The following is a 22,492-nucleotide window of genomic DNA, read 5'->3' on the forward strand; positions in this document are numbered from 1 at the left end:
TAATTAAATGCTATGTCTTTGACCATTCAAGTGTGATAAACATCGTACGAATAATGATTGCTTTATAATAATTATTGACCTAAGAATAAGGTAGTGTTTTTATTTTAAATACGCCATTTCTTTTGGTATTCCCCACTGGCTAAGCTACAACATACGGCCGTAGCCATAAATTGATAAACTAAAACCGAAGTAGGGAGTAAGATCAAACGCGCGTGTTTGAACATGTACCGTTTAAAAAAAAGGTTTTTTTTTTTTTGGTTAACCACTGGGGAATGCCAAAAGAAATGGCGTATTTAAAAAAAACACTACCTTATTCTTAGGTCAATAATTATTATAAAGCAATCATTATTCGTAGGATGTTTATCACTTATATTTATTGATAGGTACTTATTTTTTTATTAGTTTTGACGAATACCGGTATTAATACCGGTATTCAATAATAAATACCGGTATTGATATATTCATTCGGTATTGCAATCCCTACTCTTAAGTGTTGTAGCCTTAGGTAATTATTGTAGATATCCAAAGAAGAGGGGCCAACCCATTGAGAAGGCTGTTTGACAGTCAACGATCCATATGGTCATGACAAAGAAGAATATTCAATTCACCTAAATACCTACATTATATGTTTCCTTCCCGAGGGGGGTCCGGACCGCAAACCCCCCCTTGTGTGCGTCCCTGCATGGATGGTCCTACAGCTACTCTAGAATTAATAATTATCTTTGATTAAAACGTAAATACCTAAGCACATTATTAATATTTTTAATATAAATCTGATTCATTTAAATACGTATTTCCCGCTGATATCAAGAGAGTTTCAGGTAAATATTTAATTCGATTAAAATCACATTGATTTGTATCTGTTCAAACAAGTCTCAATAAAATGTACGATAAGATAATCGTTAAATGGATTGATAAGAGAGATTTCATCGATTAAAACACTTTGTTAAAAGTTTATAAAAGACTCAATAGTATTTTTTTCATTCAGTTTTGTGTTAAGTCCAGTATATCATAACTATACTGTCATGGTGAATAAAATCCTCCTTTCGGTTTTATGTGCCACTGTCTTTTTACAAGGATTCATCCATACTGCTGCGGAAGATGTTGCATGCAAAAATGGTAAATACAATCAATTAATATTGATGACTGGAAGATGTGGTTGAAGGTATTTCGTCAGGTGTCTGATATAATGTGATATTTTCTGACGAAGGACACAAGGGCAAACTCACAATAAAATGTTCTGTTGGAATTATGGTAAAATCACCAATTTTCAACGATTTTTTTTTATTCATCGAATAATTCACAAGATTTAAGAATGTAACATAAATAATTTGAAAACACCTTTTCTTAAATCTTTTGAATTATTTGTTGAATAAAAAAACAGTTTATTAAATTATTAGCAAGTGCAAGTAGGTTATAACTAAAATTTGAAGAGATGATAATACCGGTTAGTAATTGATTTTAAAATACAAAATCCGACTGCCATAATTAACGCAATTTAGAATAAGCTTACTACTAATTAATTTCGTCGCAATTAGATAGGACGAGTTTAATTGGTAGTTGCACATGGGCGCGTTGGGGGGAGGGGTAATAAAAATGTGACGTACTTTAGATGAGGTTAAAAATACCATAAAATAAATATTAAATATAAAAACGCATTCATCAATCTTTTATAGACGCGTAAAAAGGGCCAGGGGCATAGCAATGTATTGTAATGCCCGGGGTAGTAACGAAAAATGCGCCCTTACCCAATACAAAACTCGTATATACCTATGCACACTTACTGCCCATTTACTACTATCTGACATTATAGTACTAATAAGTACTATAATGTCAGATTACCATTGACATAATTAAATAGCATGGATTAAATAACTACGTAATAAAAGTATAACCTGAAAAGATTCGATAACCCTGTATTTTCTTTAGTAGGTAAACAAATCATAGAAGTAGAACTCCTAACTTATCAGTAACTTAAGGAAAAAACAGTAAATTTTAACATTACTTATAATTAACCAGACGAAAGACTAACCAATCGATAAAAAAATTATCAACAACCTAACATTTATTATTACATAACCACAGTTTTTTTACGATATAATATTGTGTACATCAAAATCATAAGAAGGTTTTTTCCGCATAATTTGTTCATTTTCGAATGAAATTTTTCATACACTTTTTATTCTTGGACATTCAACAAAACTCCACTTTTGCGCCCATACCTGTGCTGCACCCAAGGCGGTTGCCCCACTCGCATATCCCTTGTTACGTCACTAGCAAACAACCACCAAAAGTCTCAAGCAATACTTACTTTATAAGCCTTAATATTATTTATAATTTTATTACCTACCTACCAAAGCATTAGACGTAGCATATTATACTAACTATTCATTATTGTATTGGAGTAATTAGTACAATCATCATTTACAAGGTCGAATAAAATGATAATGAATTCATTTGGATCATTTTATACTGTTCTCATTATAGGTACCAAAAGCCTCTTGAGATTAATAAATCTATTGATTCTATTCTTCAGATAATAATATAAACATCAAAAATCAATTATACTCATTGAATATGAAGATTTGATAATGAATGTTTCAATAGATATAAAATAGAGCATGAAATTAAAAAAAAGTTGTCATCATGTTTCTAGCTTACCGTGAATGATAAAGTACTTTCGAGTTGTTGTGTGGTAGGCACTGTGACTAGATTAGCATAGTATGTAGACAGATAGACTACAGCACACTGCAGTACAGACTAACATCTTATTATTATGACATATTTCCCGCTAATAAATATTTGTACAATTGTTTTTAAATTTTCAGCGGTTTTGAAACTCAGAACATGTGCACATTTCCGTAAATAATGCTTTTATTTGGACAGTCTGGCTTTTGTTATGACTAGGGATCCCGAACTATTTTCGATACCTATGAATCCCGGGATTGGTAAACATAATCCCGAAAATTTCGGGATTGATTTTTTTAATCATTTTTTATAGAAAATAAAATGAAAACGAAAATATAACAGAAAACATACTTTTAATAACATAAACTACATTAGAAATAAATAGAGTTTGAATGAAGTTTGATTAATTTACTTATTTTATTATTAAAAAGAAAAAAGTAGATCTCATTAAAGGTGATAAATAATGTTTTAATGGATGTAAAATGCATTAAAATCTCAACTCTTTCGTTGATCATGATCAGGATCATGATTTTGGCTCGGGATTGGATATCTTTTTAAGTTATTCGAAAACTTCGAGTAAAAATATATTTATTTTTCATTATTCGAAATGGTTTATGTTCATGCCTATGGGTTCAAAATAAAGTTTTTTGTAGACTTCATAGGGTCCTATAAATAGCTTTCAATATAAATAATTTCATTATTGAAGAATTAATAAAAACCTTTGTCTTAAAACTATGATATTTTATATATTACCATAGAACAGATTAATTATAATTCCGATAGGCTATATTCAATATACTACATTTTGACGCAGGGTTTTCCTACGAAAATTAACCACGCATTATGGACGTGCAATGGTGTGTGTAATACACCAATATTAAATGTGCGTCGATGCATAAACCGAGAGCATTTGTCAGTATTCAACGTATGACGTATTCTTGACACGTTTTTAAGTTTATCCCGTATTCTTCTGCACTCGAGATCGGTTGCTTGCTTCTCCACACCCGTTAGGTATTTCAGTTCCCATTATTTCCTTGTGTATTACTTTTCTAATTGTAACAATGGCACCTGTGAATCAAAACTATAACTATTTCGTTTGCAAGCTTTGTCCACTGCAGAGAACTGCAAGCTTTTAAATAAAATTTCATTTAAACAAAAAAAATGTAAAAAACTACTACAGTTTGTTGCTGAAAGGAACATAATGGAATTAAGGGTTAAATTCCACCTTTCATATTCTGTCGCTAGATGCCCCTAGTAGCATTACACCTCTTTAAGTGCATTAATGTTATTGTGTCTATAGGTCAAGCTAAAACATTCCAATTATATAATGTAGTATGTCACTTTGAATAATATAATAACATGTTGCACACCTTCTTACACAAATTCTTAGGTAGGTACCTATAACTTGTAATACTAAGCGTTACATCACAGGTTCTCAAACTTATTTCGACCACCGCCCACTTTGAGATTTTAAAAAAATCTAGTCCCCCCATATTTTTATATTACCATCTGTTGCGTATCTTAAAAACAGTTATTGCAAATATAATTTTTAAACATGCATTATTATATAGATAGGATAGATAGGGTGTGACCCATATCCTGTTTCTGACATCAATGAATGTTTCAATGAGGGGAAATAAAACTAATACCTAATCATAATAAGTATTTTTATCGACATTAAAAGAAGGTTTTGAATTTAAAACTTATCTAATGCGATCGACTGAAAATTTTTGTATGAAAAAAAATATCGGAAATCACAGACAATTTTATTTAATTAACTTAACCATGGACTACATACATGAAATATAAAGCTCCATCCACATTATTACATGCGTAAGCGACTCTAATTTAACCGTCTATACGGGACTCCAAGCATTCGAGTAGTAAATCGCATCTCAAGTGGTATCATGTCTAGATTCCATCGGATTTTTATAGATAGAATTTGTTTGCCGTCGCTCCTTTAGATTTCCTTAACGCCCCCTAATTTTCTTTGAGCCTTTTAGTGCCCCCTTAAAGTCTCCAGCGCCCACAAGGGGGCGTTATCACCCACTTTGAAAAAGACTGCGTTACATAATAAATATTATATTTCAATACATCTTTATGTATACATAGGTATGCGGTGTTAAAACAGCTCCTAACATAATTTTAATCAAGAATTAATTTGTCATTATTTAAAATACTTCAATTTGTCTTGCTAAACTAAGCTAAGCCCCTGTAGAATGTGTAGAGTCTGCCTATATTAAATGGCGGTATATACATTCTTCTTGTTTAATTTTATTCATACACCATACTTATTATGTATCATCATATAATTTATTAAATTTGTTGAAGCTGATAAAATTGGAATTTTTAAATATAGCCCAGAACAGAACCATTATTTTATTATAATCAAACCAAAACACATACGTAAATGTTTCTAAAAAAATACAGAGATTCCGCTGTATGCAATGTTAAATAAATAAATTAAAGATTCTCTTTTCCTTTGCAGATAAAGTAGTGTTCTGCTATTTTGCAAGCTGGGCCATCTACCGTCCAAAGTTTGGAATATTTGCAGTTGAAGATATCGATCCAACATTGTGCACACATCTTGTTTATGGCTTTGCCGGTCTGAGTTTGGACGGAAACATATTCTCATTGGATCCTTACAATGACTTGCCTGAAAACGGTGGACATCAACAATTCTACAAGTTCAACCACTTGAGAGACAAAAACCCTTGCCTCAAGACTTTGCTTTCGATCGGCGGCTGGAATGAAGGATCAGAAAAATACTCGATTGTAAGTTATTAGAGGATAGTTAGAAGATAAGTAGCTATTTATAAGGTCCAAGCTATGGGACAAAACACACATTGAAAAACGATTTCTGAATTTGGCAGATCATCGATTCGAACTATAGACCTACGGCGTTATAAGACAATATTATGTTACTGCTCGGACATCGCTGGTAAGCTATAGAATATTCATTATGTTTTGATATTTTTTGATAATTAATTGTAAAGCTTCATATGTTTTTTTACAGATGGCAGAGTCTGCTGAATCTAGAAAGAAATTCATCGAACATCTGCTCAGATTTTTGGTCTACTATGGCTTTGACGGTATCGACATTGATTGGGAGTATCCTACACAGGTAAATTATTAGTGTGTTATTAGATTTTAATTTCATTTATTTCAGTTCATTTTTACTAGGTGGCAGTGTTGTAATATATGTAATTCAGTTATCTTCAAATTTAAAAAAATAACGATTCATTGCAATGAAACATAGGTGACAATAAACTAATGCAGGCAAATATTGCTATAGATATAGTTTGCTGATGACAACATTATTTTTACATAGCTTAATAGCACCTGTATACGTGCATGGATTTACTGGGAGCAATAGTGCATATTTTAAACTATCGTGACGATAACTGTTTACACGTAAAAGTCCTGACTGTCTCTCCAATCTCATTCTTTAAGAGGGAGCGAGACACGATGTTGTCATTTTATGGTACTATTTGACAGGTAGTGATAATCGGTTAACCTCAAAATGAGTGTCTACGCTGTCCGGCAGATTTGCCACTATCGTTCTACTGCGCAGGCACAGATCGAAAAATTCTCAACTGTTGCATGAAAATTCAGAAGCTTCCGAACTTCTTTGATTCATGCATACAATCCTGGATAATACATGTTTACACGTACATTTTCTTGTTATAGCCACGATAATAATATGTATTATCACGGCCATAACAAAAAAATGCACTTGTAAACATGTATTAAGTATCATGCGAGTTCCAAGATTGCATGCATGAAACAAAAACGTTCGGAAGCTTCTGAATTTTCATGTGATAGTTGGATTTGTTCCATATCTGTGCCTGCGCAGTAGATTACTAGTGGCGAATCTGCAGGTAAAAAAACAGATTACACCGCCCAGACACTCATTTTGAGGTTAACTTATTTTCACTCCCTACCTGTCAAATATGTCACTTATACGTGTAAGCAGTTATTATCGCGATAGTTTAAAATACACGCTATTGCTGCCAGTAAATCCATACACGTGTACAGGCGTACTTAAAGACAACACCTATCAATAATTATTTTTAATATCATGGCATCCTGGTATTTATACAGAAAAACAATTGAGGTCCTGATGGTTAAATGAGTACTTACATTTGACATAATTAAAATATGAATTAGTAGCAGTTTTATCACACCACCACATAGGTGCCTATTTACAAAATGAAACCAGTTTCAAATATGTAACGGCTTTGTATGAAACAATATAATATTCCTAGTATTAGAATATATTCCATGTGCATGATGGACTATAAAATAAATAATGTTCTAAATATTTATATAGCTAAATATGTATAAAATTTAAATGTCTTGACCTGACTTATCCTCCTTCAAATACTAAAAACATTTAATACACATGAGAAATATCAATTTGTTTCGTAGAATAACAGTAATGGATCATTTTGAGAGTAAGACCACATTTACAGATTGCTGAAAACAGTTTGTCACCTCAATACTACAACTAGATAACTCTGATTTCAAATATGAAATTTGAACTAAACTGGATTAACATAAATCTAGGGTATAATTATTATTTAAAATAAAAATCAAAAATTGTGCTTTGTCTAATTGGGAACAGAATTTTGTAGAATTTTTTTTTTATTTATTTAATGCATTTATGGTTTTAAAGTTATCTAATATTTTCAAACACAAAATTAATACAGTTCCCATTAACTTCTGACTTACATAGTTTCATGATTTCGTAGAGAAGTAAAAAATGTAGAATCATATTCAATCTTCTTTTCTTACGGCCATGTCCGATCCTAATAGGATCATATAGGCCTCCACAGAGTGGAGGATTGTATTAACAGATTTTGTTTTTACGGGAAATGGATGTCAGCCACTTGCCCAACCTATTAGGTCCATTCTCTGACTCTTACACAAATTTAAAACAATATGTGTACTTGCCAGACCTAAGATTCGAACCTGGGACCCACGACGCTATAAGCCGACGCAAAAATCAAGTTATCTAGTTCTAGTATTGAGGTGAAGAGTTAATTATGTAGAATTTACAATAACGTGTTTTAACAATGAAGTCCAATTGTTCCATTTCGTCACTATGTAGTCACTATGAAGGGTTACCTGCATAACATCAAATATTGCAAACATCTATTTCTTTATATAGGTACTCACTGATAGTTGCATTATAATATTATAATATTGTATTTATTAAAATATCCATATTTAATTATTTTAATATTTCCATTATTTGTCTTAGAGAGGGGGCATTGAAGTAGACAAGGCCAACTTTGTCCTCTTATTGAAAGAAGCCAAAGCTCGTCTAGCGACAAGGAACAAACTCGTCTGCACAGCTGTTGGAGCCTCAATGGATGTTATCGAGAAAGGATACGATGTAAAAGGCATTGCAGAGGCGGTTGATTACATTTTACTGATGGCTTATGACTACAATCGACCAGACACAACCAGCTTTTTAGCCCCTCTGAGGAGGAAAGAAGGAGATAGCAATGGTGGATCTGTGGTAGGTTTATTGAATAAGAAAGACATTTTTATACTATTTATTTAGATATTGTAGTCTTATCACAGCTTTTGATCTAATAATTATATTTGTGTAAGTAAGATATAAAATTTAAAAATTTGAATTATTATAAATATTTTTTTTTACTAGTGACATCTATGCTTCAATATCAGAATTTCTGTTATAGAAATTCCTGTTTTATCACTTTCTCTCATTTAGAGAATGTGGATTAATTTTCGTTTATTTTGACATATCGAGAAATTATTAAGAAATCAATAATAAGGTAACTACAATTAATAGCCAATGTTTTAAATAATTGCATGCTACAATAATATAATAAGTATATTTTTTTATGTTATTAGTTATATACCAATATGTTAGATGGCAATGCATTACTCTTTCTCATTTTTATCAGGCTGAAAGTGTGCAGAAGTGGCTTTCTCTTGGGTGTCCTCCCTCCAAGCTGGTTCTTGGAATGGTTGCATCAGGACGTACCTACACATTGAAGAGCCCCAGCGATAATCCTGCAGAAAATGGACTCGGTTTACCAGTTGTTGGTCCGGGAGAAGGAGGGCCATTCACTAATATCAGTGGTAAGATGTCACTGTTACCTACTTATAACCTACTGAACTTGGACTGTGAGGCGTGAGCAGTGGTGGTTACTTATGTATACCAAATGAGCATGTGTACCCTCAATTAATATATATTCAATATACAAATATGGGGAGGTTATTTATAATAATAATAAATGTGTAGGTAGATACTATTCAAAGGTTACATGTAAATTGTACGTATTACATTTCACCGTAGCACAGATGGCCATGAGCTTTCTAATCGGAAAGAGATTACCATATACTACACTCTTCTTCTTTTCTTTGACCATGTCCGATCTAATAAGATCATATGGGCCTCCACAAAGTGCAGGTTTGTATTAACAGATTTAGATTTTACGAGAAATGGATGTCAGCCTCTTGCTCAGCCTATTAGTTCCATACTCTGACTCATACGCAAATTAAAAAACAATATGTGAACTTGGCAGATCCAGGATTCGAACCTAGGACCCACAAAGCTATAGGCAGACGCTTAAACTGCGCGGCCATCGTAGGCCATACTTTATGCTCATCTCTATTTACATAGCCGATTTTGTGCAAAATTCATAAATTCAAGAATGAAACCCTAACCTAATCTAAGAAATAATCCAGTATATCGGCTATTTTCAAAACTTGTTTGCCACTGGGTTCCTGTTAACCGTCAAGAACTGTGATTTATTTAGACGTGAATTTTATCCTAGTACTATATGACCTAAAGAGACGGTCTTTAATATACGACCAAATATTTCTAATACAACATTTCACGGTGAAGTGTGATATGGCGAACTGCATACGTATAAATTTCCGGACACTCATTGTGTCACAAAATCATTGAAGACTTACGTGTGTTAGTGATCATCCATTGTATGCTGTTGTGCCCTGATCGCGGAGAAGGGGTCTGATATAATGTGATAATTTGTGATAAAAGAGATAAGGGTGGGGGTTGGAAAAATGTAATATCACAAAACAAACGAAATATAACTACAGTGGAACCTCAATATAACAGATTACGAATATAATGGATAAAATATCCGGTCAGATGTGGAAATTGTTAAATAGGTACATCCTGTTACTGTTAGACATGTTTAAATCCAAGTGTCGTCACTTGTAAACAATGTTCTGCATATGAGAATCAAGTAATACCTCTCGCACTCGAATTCAAGGCATAATGCCATCCTGCTCGTAGACTGAACGTAGCACTGGCGTTTGCAACGCTGGCCGCTAATTCACACAGCTGCACAGCGGTTTAATTTGTTTACTCAAAGTGAATGAATACATTTATTACTCCAATCAATAAATTTACAATGGTTAGTAGATCAAGGTGACCCTGGGTCACGACTGAAAGTGAAATAACAGATGAGGTTATGATCTTGGAAAATGAAGAGTGAAGATAGCAAGGAAGAAGAAACAACATACATAAAAACAAAGTTATCAGTCATAAGATCATATCTCGACAATCTAATAACATTATTTATTGACTATTTGTCTGATAACGAAATTTAAATAAAAAGGATTTCAAGTTATACACATATATTTTTATAAAAATCAAATTGAAATCTTAATAAACTAAATTTTAATAATAAATATGACCATAAATATAATGTAATAATGACCTTACTCGTGACATAAATATGTAACAAATTCACATTTTTTTAAAACTTTTTAATGTTTTCAGATACATATTTATATACATTATTATACATTTGAAATTGCAAAATTATCAATAAGATGTCTCAAATTGCAAGCTTCCTATTTTTCCGCTAGGTGCCTCTGCTGGTATAAAGATGCCCCTTAATTGTTAACCTTTACAAATTTATTTTTCTTTTTCAGGTTTTATCTCTTTCTACGAAGTTTGTGATTTAATTAATGAAGAAAAGGACTGGCACGTAGTTTCCAATGATCCAGACTATGCCAGCAGCTATGCAACTAAAGATGATCAATGGATTACTTATGAAGACGCCGCAACCGTTGCCGCCAAGGTAAGTTTGTTTTGCAGTCATTGTGACTTGTGACCAGTGTTGTCAACTAAAATTTTCAAAATATCAGTAGATTGACAAAAATGTATGAAATTCAACGATTGTGTTTGGTGAAAGCGTGCATATTGACATAATCTCACAAGTGTCTTTTAAAATATCATATAAAAGTGACTTTTATTCATCACAAATATCATAATTTCTTCTTTTCCTGACCAAATTTCAGTAGACCTACTGAAATTTCAGTAGACATGGCAACACTGCTTGTGACATTCTGTAGAGAGACACTTGTAATACCATATCCACACTCTCGCTTAAAGTTTTGCCGAGCCAATCGGCGACACTTTCCCTGTTATTATTTTGTACATGAGGCATCTGAGCAGGCCTACTACACTCTTGTATTCAGCTCCCCTCGAGTGATTTCGGCTAGAGTGTGGAAATTGCATAAAGGTTGGAGAGTAACTTTCAGAAGTTATTTTACAACCAAACGCAAAGAAAACACCAAAAGCTTGCGTGAAAATATCGAAGAAATAAAAGCAGTAATAATCTGGGTTTGATACCTACTACATTGCAGTGGTGAAGGGTGGTAATTGCCACAGCAATATAGTAGGTATAAAAACCTAGATTATTGCCGCTGTTATTTCTATGATATTTTCACGCAAACTTTTAGTATTTTAATGGGGTTGGGTTATAAAATAACCTCTAAAAGTTGCATAAATAAAAATATTAATATATTTTATTCAGAAGACGTTTGTTATGAAATTGCAAATTGTTGTATTTCACTTATCTACCCTCTTAAAAAATACTTGAGATAAGCTAATTACCAATATTGTTTATCTGAACGAATTTCTCTGTATACGCATTAAATTTGTGTATGGCATGATTATTACTTATCATTTAACTCTGTCCAACGGGCACTCTGATGGAATGGATAATCCCTTGTTGTCAGAGTTATCAGGGTATTTTACCACGTTTTTATTAGCTCATATTCTTGTTTGTCCAGTACAAATTATTTCTTGTTTGTCCAAGATTTGTATTGGGCGATTGAAGATTTTTAACTAACTTCCCGACTAGCTAGACATTTGAAACTTTTAGAATATATCAGAACACGACGACAATGCATTCTTTTAGCCATCTTTAAGCAGAATTGAATTCAATTTCAGTTAATTCTGTTTTGTATGGAAAGTTATTTCGGAAAAAATTCATAAAAAATAAAACACTATTATTAATATATATGTGTGTGTTACTATGGAAATCAATATGTATGAAATATCAAAATGACATTTCAGTGGGTACCTACTTATTCTATATTTATTCAGTATTTCTACCAACTACAAAAAAAGCATTTATTAATACATAGAATTGTCAAATGATTCAACAGAAAATTTAAAAACATGGTATATAAAAAGTTCTTTTTAACTTGTAATTATTTGTTTTAAGATTCTAGCATCTATCAATTATATTGTTTTTTATAAACATTCCATTTATTTTCTACCATCCTTGTACAATGATAAGTGCTTAGGTAACTAATAATATAATGGATTTCTAAACAACTTGTTAATGATGTAAAACTTTACCATCTACATACCTATTTAATGTGTTATTTTGTTTTTAGACTGAATACGCAATGTCAGAAAAATTGGCTGGTGTCATGTTTTATTCAATTGACACCGATGACTTTCGTGGATTCTGTTCCGTCGACACAAACCCTATGCAGAAGGCCATAATGAAAGGAGTTGGACTATTATAAAAGAATATAATACCTTTATAATATGTAATCTAAAGTTTGACAAATAGAATTCAGCTTGTCAATGTCACCACAAAAATTAAAAAAAAATGTAAAAGTTTAAATTAATAAATTTAACTAAATAAATAAATGTTGTTTTTTTTCTGAAATATAAATCAGTTAGGGGCAGTTAGAAAGATGTTTCATATATAGGTTTTCAATACATCCGGATTTTGTCTGGATTGTCTGTACTTAGCAACCCTGTCTGGAGTTTTGTCGGGACTTTTGTGCTGACTTAGATAGTGTATGTGTAACACACTTCGAGTTCCTTCAATTTTATGGCCTAAGGGTCCTAAAGTAATAAGGTGTACCCTGCTTCATGGCGATTTCTATTTTATTAATCTTTTTTGTGGACCCACTCTTATTAATTTTAATTTGGTCTGTATTCAGATAGTAGCTTCTGATCTGGCATCATTGGCAGTGGCGTAGAGGCCCAACGCACTGACTAACTTTGACGTCCCATACAAGCAATCCAATCTTAATTTTGCAAATAAATCCATGCATTCAAACAATATTCATTATTTTAATTTTGTATAAACTATACAAAATTAATTAATGAATTTAATTCAAAGAGTCTCCAATCTTATAAATTATGCAATACATTATTACATACAGCCGAATACATACTAACTACCTAACAATTTAGTATTTTTGAAAAATAGTTTTCATGAGAACAGAAGTACGTGAATTACAATAATAAAGGTACATTTTTTAATCGAAACCTTTTAAAATATATTCCTACATCATGGCCACCAAAAGGGAGAAGGAGGGGGGCTTACAGGACTCTAGCCTGGGTGACCGGCGTGGTGGGTCAACCAGATAAGTGAAATAAACACACATCATAAATTGACCCTAATAGCGCAAATTTACTTCAAATGTTAATTTTGAATATGGTTTTAAAACAATCAATTCAATAATTCAAGTAGATTTATTAAAAAATACTAAAATTCGCTAAAAACCATACTAAATACTTACTTTTAATTTTACCTCGAACACCATTTGAAAAACGTTACTGTAGAGTGCCATACTGCCTTAAATCTTAGTGATAGATAGGGGGTCTACCAAAGATCATGGCTTGGGGGACCGCTTCAGGGTGTGGGGGATGATCAATGATCAAAAATTTGTGTAATATTTGTAATTTTTGACTTAATTATTTTCTGTCTCTGAACAGCACAACGCATTCTTGCCTACTCCCACGTGACGTCACTGGTTTTATATTATTAATTTACTAAATTATGAATGCAGGAATTTTATAATGCTTTGGGTAATAATTAACACTCTTGCTTGTGAGGAAATACGCATTTTTTTTCACTTTCACTTGGTGACTAGTTTTAACTCTTCGGAGCCCCCCTTTTAAATTTTCTGACGAATATGTTGCGTTATTTGCGTCAAAGAAATGCGCTGCCGATCATTTAAATAAGTCAACTTAAGGTTATATGCGATTTTTGTATTTGTGTGAATGGCTAACTACCAATCCCAATAAAGCAGTTACAAAACCTTCACTGACAAACTTGAGTGTATTTTTAAGAATCTATATAGCTTTTAGGTAGCTATTTGAAATAAATCAATTATAATAATTTATGTAAATTTAATATTAAAAAATATCCTGGTACTAAAATAGTTAATTAAGTATCCTTAACTTTAATATGTATTTTTGTCCCTGTTTCCTAACGTCAGGATGGCCGAGCGGTCTAAGGCGCTGCGTTCAGGTCGCAGTCCACTTCTGTGGGCGTGGGTTCGAATCCCACTTCTGACAAAACTTTTTTTCGATTTTATTGTCAACAATCCTTGAAAATAAATTAAAATAATACTTATCTACACATTAGATTTGGTGACGAAATAAATAATGTTAAAATTAACATTGTGATGCAATAATGATAGCAATATAATTAATTCTACAGTATAAATAAAATTAATTAGTCAAGAAAAAATAATAAAATCTCCTAAAATAGGTAGAGGTACCTACCAAAATAATAAGATTTCATCAAAATTATTGAATTAAATAGCATTTATTTGACAATGTTTTGTGAATGTACTAAATTCATTGATAAGATAAAGCTAATGTCTCGTAGATAAGAAATAAATATTTCGTCATGTGCTAAATTCTCAACCTTGTAAAATACAGTGTAACGGCTGTCTTTAATTTATTGTATATAAATTAAATCAACTTTTGAATAATATCACACTCACTAAAATTAATAAAATTGTACTGGAAAATTTGAAACGAACTGAAAAGCTTATAGCGCCAAAGTCGTGAAAAACTAAAAGCTTATGTTGCTGAAATGATATTTTTGAATAATTGGTTGTAAGCTCTGTCACTAGATGGCAATAGTAGGTCTGTAAAGTTAGTAGAAAAATTCGTATAAGGATACAAAAATTATTGTTAAATTTATATATTTTTAAGCTTAATTTTCACCAAATTCAGGAAAAATACGTAACAAATACAATATGCCCGTAAATAAAAAAGATTTCTTAGATTATTTCTAGATAATATTATATTCAGGTGCTCGTTATTGTTTCGACATGGTCACACGATTGAGACTTGATTGGATATAAATAAAAATGATGTTAAGTTATACACATTTCTATTATTTAGATTATTATATAATTTAATATACATACAAATTTAGAGAATAAAAGTATTCATTGTAACAATAATATGAGACCCTTTAAGGCGATACCTCTACCTACCATAGGCACCTAGCGGAAAAATATGAAGCTTGCAATTTGAGACATTTATAGATAATTTAATTAAACTGTATTAATTAATAAATATGTATCTGAAAACATTAAAAATAAAAATATTTTTTATATTTTATGGTCATATTTATTATTAAAATTTAGTAAGTACTTATATTAAGTTTTATATGTTGTACCTTTGACTAATTCATAGTTTTATTATTTTTTATATTTAATTTAAAAAAACATCGATTTAATAAAAATATAAATGTGTATAACTTGAAATCCTTTTTATTTATATCAAATCGAGCTTCAATATTGGGACCATACGTAACTGCAAAATAATAAATAGCATGGTTCGTTTTTTGTTGCTAGATGCCCTTAGTAAGCTGGGCATTATTCGTAAACAATAGTTCAACACGTAAAAAAAATAATTAAATAAACAGTTTTAAAATTTATCTTTTCTGCATTATGTTATTACTTACCGTCGTCGTATTGATTATTAAAACACTTTAAATATAATTAATTATCAATTAAATGTATTAAATTACGTCTTCCGCATTCTGTAGCTAGATGTCTCCAGTAAATCTATAGTAGTATTGCATGATGCATATTGTCAAGCTGTACTACTAACAGATTACATCATTATAACTACTATGCATGTATTTATTTTTATAAATCAAAATTAATTTGTAACCTTTGAATGTTAGCTTGCTTCGTTCGGTATTATATTATTTATTTTGTAGACTCCCACACACCAAACAGGCAGGTAATAAAAACAAATTTTCCGCCAGACTTCCCAACTTCACACTTCATAATATTATATTCGGCTGCGTAATTTCAAATAAAACTTTCGAAATTAACTCCATTTCAAAGTTTTTGTTTCAAAATAACACAGCGAAGGTTGAAAACACGTATTTACAATATTATAAGCATTAGGTAGGTATATTTATTATCTGGATATTGCACACTTTGAATATTTTTCTACTACATAACATTCTTAATATTATAACTTAACGAATTATTATAATATTATTTTGTTAAAGGAATCTATAGTAATTCAATTATTAGGCAACGAATAAATAAAAATAGTTCTCAAACTGTAGTTTTTGCACAAAAACTTTTTTAAACGGTTCAGAGATGGTCTACTATTCACTATCATTATTTTTTTATTATCATTAATTTATACAGAAATCCTAAGTACTGATACAAAATGAAAATTTTAATATTCAATTGGACATATTATTAGTACATTAAAGTCAGTGACTTGAACCTCTACAATAATATATATATTATGTAGATATAATTATTTTTTTAACTGAGTACATACCAAAATATTATGTATTCTTGCAATAGAATATGCCGACAGGTTGTAAACACATTGTATTTTTCCATTACATTCATCTATATTTATCTGCGTGGACGTGCCAAGCGGGGATGCTAAGGGTGCGAAACACCCGGGCAGCAAAGGTACGAAATTTAATTATATTATTAAAAATATAACTATGTTATTCATTATATAAAATTAACTTTAATTCAAAATGTTATATTATTAAATAAGTCAAATCTGTCAAATTTTCAATAGTTATAATGGGGTAATTAGTATGTAGCGATTTCTACAATATACAAATCTCCTAATAAACTATCTCCATTTTCTATCGTTTTTTTTAAGAAATATAAAAAATGCAGCGAAATGTTTTTGCATAAAAATAATTATGTAAGTAGGTAGGTACTAATTTATGCATCCAGACTTTTCCTATATTTAGAAAGAATATTAAAAAATATTTGAAACTTTAAATGACTTACGTGGGAAGTGGCATTATTGACACACTTATTATGTACAATACTATTTTACTGGAGTGGCAAACTTGCAATTAAAAAAACTTAGGTATTTTAATGTTGGAGTGCATCTTTCGTAATCTTATTAAATTATTAATTAATTGTTATCTCTAAATAAACAACACCTTAGAATACTTTTTCAAAATTTTAACATAAAAGAAAGAAATATAACATTATTATTGAATTTTTTACGGAAACGGAAACTGCCGTTTTTGTTTCTGAACCCTCGATTCAATGTAACATGTTCTGGTTTCTATTTTTAGATGCCTAAGTACAGTCTTCCGGGTCGTAGCCAAAGTAGGCCCCATCACCAGGACCTGATCAGGACACTACGCAATAATAACATGGCACAGTATACGCCGGTAAAGGTACGCTTGGGTACGTACCCATCGCACTTATTGACGTGGGAAAATGTGTTAGCGTGCGTACGAAAATGAGAATATGTAATACTACCGCATCCAGGATTTTCTCCCGTGGGATTTAACCCGTGCAGTGGCAGCTGCTGGGCCCCACCGGTTAACTGCGCCCGAATGTCTAACTGTGGGCCCATCTGCTGATTCGGCCCTACGAGAGTATGATAATAATTGTGAATTTACGCGAGTTAACAAGAACGTCACACCGGTGGATTGCGAAATTCATATAGCGTAACTTCGCGCTATAATCCAGAGATGACAAACGCGTGATATTGAAAGACGGAAAACATTGAAATTAACATGTTAGTTTTCAGGGGTCGTAAATATTTTTATTATTTGTTTTACCGAAATCAAATGATCTACAATAAATATTTCGAATAAGGAAATTTGTAAGTAGGGATAAATAAATTAGGTTATGATTTTTGCAGTATTTTGAAGTACAGTCGAACTTGGTTATTACGAGGAAGATGGGACCGACTGAATTTGCTCGTTATAAGGATTACTCGTGAAATCGTTATATAATATTCTATTTAAGCATAGAACATAGAAAATCTGAAAACCATTGTAAAAATCCACGAAACAGGCATGGCATTCATAAACTACAAAATAAGTTGTATATTACAATGAAGTGCTGAGCCGCCGGCGCTGGTAGGTACTCACTGACTGGATTTTTTTACATGCAATTTCAACCATATGCGTGGATACTTTTTCAATGTTGTCGGAGAAAACATCAATCAGATACTTAGACACTTAACTAGAAAGTATCATAAACGTAATCCAATCCTGGCGGCATCGGTCTAGTTAACTGCCCGGTCGGATTTTATTGCTTAGGGTCGAAAATGTTGTTTTTAAACGATCGACACATTAACAGTTTTTCTCGGTAGACCCGAGAAGTAGCTCGTTATAAAAGTGAATAAATGTAGGTATGGAGAAAATTATAAACTAAAATGTCAACGAATGTTTCCTCATTACATTCCAGATCTCGCTATTTCCGTGATCGTAATAACCAAGTTCGACTTTATTATATATTTTTTTTCCGATTATTAGAAATATTTTTGGGTATTTTTTGGAGTCAAGGGTCGTAGAAATCTTCAACAACTTTCTCCTTTCCGGGTGATCCATTATTGCCGCTTTTTAGTTGGTTTAGCTAAGCGTCCTAAATCTCCTGAGTGTAGTCCAGACATCTCAGTTTCGGTTGTCCAGGGATGTCTTGTTCTCAAGGGATGTGTGCACATCAAGGCTTGCTGGTAACTCATTCAGCATTCAATGCATTCGTAGCCAATCCAGTGCAGGTGGTCTGTTTGCAATAGAACTGAATTAAATTTTAGTGTATAATTTATTGTAAAATGTATTAATTAGGTACCGTATGTAGAAAAACACAGCCTATATGATTTTTTGAAAAATAAATAGGCGTGACTGAAAATTAAATAGTTAATTAAACAATAAAAACTCAAATTATGGTCACCCTTAGATCTGTTATCATTATTAATACACATATAATATATTAAATAAGAAAGTAAACGATTGATATTATTATGAAACATAAAATTTGTAGATATACGCATTTTTAACAGCATGTTTGTCCGTTCCAATACATACATTTCTGCATGTCCGGAAAATTGTATGTATGCAGTTCGTCGTATCATAATTCACCGTGAGATATTAGCCATATAGCATTGAGATCAAATTTATATCTAAAGAAAACACTTAGTATGTAATAAAACCACCGGGATACAAGAGAAAGACATAAGAAAAAAAGTTATGTATGTAAATTGGAAATACAATTTTATTATTTATATGTATGTACCTATGTAGCGTGTATAGCGTTTCACGTGTTTCGTAGAACATAATTTAAAATAATATAGGAATATACGTTACACGCCGTGGCCGACCCTCTATCATCCTGCAACGATCCTAAAAAAGCGATCTACGCGTTGCAGGTCTGACGTGGCAAGAGTGGAACACGGTAATGTACGTACATTGTCATATACTTTAAGTAAGTTAACATTACACATTACAGCCAAAAGGTGTGCGTGTACTCTATGACAACATCTTCTTGGCTAGGTGTTTAAGCTGTGAACTAACATGCTCCTCCCATTTTTAACCGCACTTCCATTATAAACTGTCAAGCTCCTCCCATTTAGTCGACAACAGCGCCTTCCTTCACGTAGCCAAGAAGATGTTGTCGTACAATAACATGCTTAATTCTGAAAATAATCTACGCTCAAGTTTATTATTAAAAGGTCAAAGGCTGTCTTTGTAATTCAAAAGTATTGATAAGTATATATAAAAGTAATTAGTTTAAATTCCAGTGATAATATTTCCGAAGAAACCAATTAAAAAAAGTGACGGAATACCGCGTTTAGCACTCAAAGAGTTAACCGAGACAACAAAAAGTTTCACCACCCCTGCGGTAATGTATAGCGTACAGACCGAATAATACTCATAATAACTGAAATATCCTCAAACCCTTATTCTCCCCCCCTGCCAGTGACGCCAAATACGACGTGAGAGCGAGACGGGAGACATTTTCCCACCGATTAATTCCTGCACGAGTGAAGAAGACAGCGCTACAGTAGCACAGTGCCGTGCGTTTGGGGGGTGTACGTTTAAGGGTGGTAAGAGGGAGCCGGAATAAAGGTCTTCACTTGTAAGTAAGTAGATTTCGGATTGTGCGCAGATTATGTGGACAGACTGTGTGTTGCTAGCTAGAGACATGCGTCTTGTGTCACGAGTTTTCAAGTTAAATCACGGGCTATTAAGGACCAGTACACATGTTTCACATAAAACATATTCACACAGTTTTGATTCTTCAAAAATAAACTGATTTTTTTTTCTTGATGCATTAATTATTAAAACATGACATAGTACTATGCTATTGTTATTATATTATCGTCACTGTTCTGGCAGAAGACACTAATTCGAAAAAATTACATATTGAGTTAGTACCAAAACGTTCCTTATTTCAAACTTTACCTCCTGGAAACCTTCTTAATAAATAAACAGTCTTTATTTTAACGTCATCCTTTTTACGATTACTTAATAAGCTCACATGATAGATCATTATTTCAAACATTTTAACAACTTCAAAGTCAAATTACTCAAAACTAGTATTCTCCAGTTAGTATGTTCTGCCAGAACAGAGACGTTATATTAATATCACTTCTAAATGATAATTGAAATTATTTATTGTGCCTATTTTTATCTTCATTTAATAATTAAAAACATTAATTTACATAGTATTAACACATAATTATATTATTTATTATTCTTCTTCTTTCACCCTGTCACACCCCAGAATTGGGGCATAGAGCTTTCAGACCAACTGTCGTGCCTCCCGCTATGCCAGACCTGCTCATCTATTCTATACACAAGACTACTACCGGCGGTTATCGAGGGTAGTTTATCATATGTTTGTATTGAGGTATTACACTTGTTACAATAAGTTAACCGTTTAAACAGTCAATACTGTATATTATCTCGCTCTAAAATTTAGCACAGCCAAGAGAGTTGCTATTAAAACATAGCAGTTATTGTAACAATTACAACTAACTTATTTTAAAAATTATAATATACTAAAATACAAGAATATGAAAAACTACCCTCGATAGCGGCCGAAAGAAGTCTTGAGTATAGAATAGATGCGCTGCAGCACATATATCACTAGGGGGGGGGGGGGGGGGGTTATACCTATTAGTTACTTTACTCTATAACAACCTTGAATTATACTTGGTGTAACTTCGTGTTTATCTACGATCTCTATTTAACGGCGCGTGGATCGTCGTAGTAGCATACTTTAGAGTGAGGAAGATTCGAACTCGCTTGATGCATACTTTTAAATAGGATATATTTAGTTAAGATTTTTAATGGAAGCATATAATTATCATATATTATAATTATTATAATAAATATTGATATCAGTATGAACTGAAAGTGGCAATTTACCATTTATAGTGTTTACAGTTCATCCGCCGTAAGAAATCAGTTAACTAAATCTGACACTCTATGTTTTGACGCATACAACATCCATAAATCAGTCAAGTAGTTTAACTAAGTATAAATTCACAACATTAACCTTAATTGAATTGTTTTTTTTTTTTTACAAATTTATGTCATTGTCAGAACACGGCTCAAAAGCACAACACATCATAAATTAAAATTCTTCTAAAAATATTTATAAAATGTTACATCGTATTGACAAATGTAGATATTACTTACCACGTGTTACTATGCTAAATTCTATTGGCCACTACGTGAGAAACAGCAAAATGAGACAGTATGTATATTCTAGCTTATTAAGTATATATGTCACAGCGCTGCATGCGTTGAGACTGTTACGTCAAATGGTTTTTATGCACTGATACTACTACGTCACGTGCTCTTTGCGTGTTGACTTGTCATAGCACTATTGGCATGAATTAAAAGCATTTTTTCTGTTTCTCCACCTTATAATACTTCTACATTCAAAATAATGCTCTTCGCCACCTTCTGCATAATTTTAGGCATTTAAATGTTAATAAAATTCGTCGCGATATCGAAAATACACTAAATAATGGGCACGGGAAGGAAAATGCGGGGGGAAGGTTTTAGTTCCAGAAACGACCGTAGTGACGTAGAAAACTTGATATGGGTGTCGCACTGTAATTCCATTGACCACCCGTTTATCATTGATAAAAAAATGTGTGTCAGATTTACGTTAATCGGCGCAGTGTCCTAAATCACCTCCCGCCGCCTTTTGGGGCAGTCAGTATGGGTGGACGGCATACTGTTACTAGTTGCTATGGCAACCGGCGACATCAGCCTTGCCGCTTGCCCGTGCGCCGAAACGCGATAAATCATCGTTTTAACTTGTTGATTTTGTGGCACTTCCCTTAGCTGGTGTCGTGCTTGACTTAATGGACCACGCAACAGTCTTCCACGAGAAAAATTAACAAACTGACGTGGGGAAAGATTTATACGTGATCTGATATGACTTAAAAGTTGCCACATTCACTCAGTGA

At 32.3% G+C, this 22,492-nt stretch overlaps 2 protein-coding genes and 1 non-coding gene across 3 annotated transcripts in view; 2 read left to right on the forward strand and 1 right to left on the reverse strand.

Annotated features, from left to right (window-relative positions):
• The window catches only part of LOC147078905 (carcinine transporter), a 52,531-nt gene extending 49,820 nt beyond the window's left edge, over window positions 1–2,711 (reverse strand). Inside the window, exon 1 of the mRNA XM_085951336.1 lies at window positions 2,662–2,711. The gene's annotated coding sequence lies outside the window, so the exon portion shown is untranslated. The remainder of the gene's footprint in view (window positions 1–2,661) is intronic.
• LOC147078906 (putative chitinase 2) lies at window positions 993–12,596 on the forward strand. Its single transcript, XM_085951352.1, has 7 exons — window positions 993–1,119; window positions 5,177–5,463; window positions 5,705–5,812; window positions 7,955–8,215; window positions 8,628–8,805; window positions 10,633–10,781; window positions 12,391–12,596. Exons 1-7 carry the CDS (start codon window positions 1,026–1,028, stop codon window positions 12,523–12,525), a joined length of 1,212 nt encoding a protein of 403 aa, XP_085807478.1. The 5' UTR covers window positions 993–1,025; the 3' UTR covers window positions 12,526–12,596.
• A 1,637-nt stretch (window positions 12,597–14,233) lies between these two features.
• TRNAL-CAG (transfer RNA leucine (anticodon CAG)) lies at window positions 14,234–14,317 on the forward strand. Its single transcript has one exon. It is a non-coding gene; the product is annotated as a tRNA-Leu (tRNA).
• The last annotated feature ends 8,175 nt before the right edge of the window (window positions 14,318–22,492 follow it).

This window comes from Rhyacophila brunnea, unplaced genomic scaffold (assembly GCF_057557595.1).
Source record: "Rhyacophila brunnea isolate RB1 unplaced genomic scaffold, BYU_Rbru_1.0 scaffold_10, whole genome shotgun sequence".
Lineage (NCBI taxonomy): Eukaryota > Metazoa > Arthropoda > Insecta > Trichoptera > Rhyacophilidae > Rhyacophila > Rhyacophila brunnea.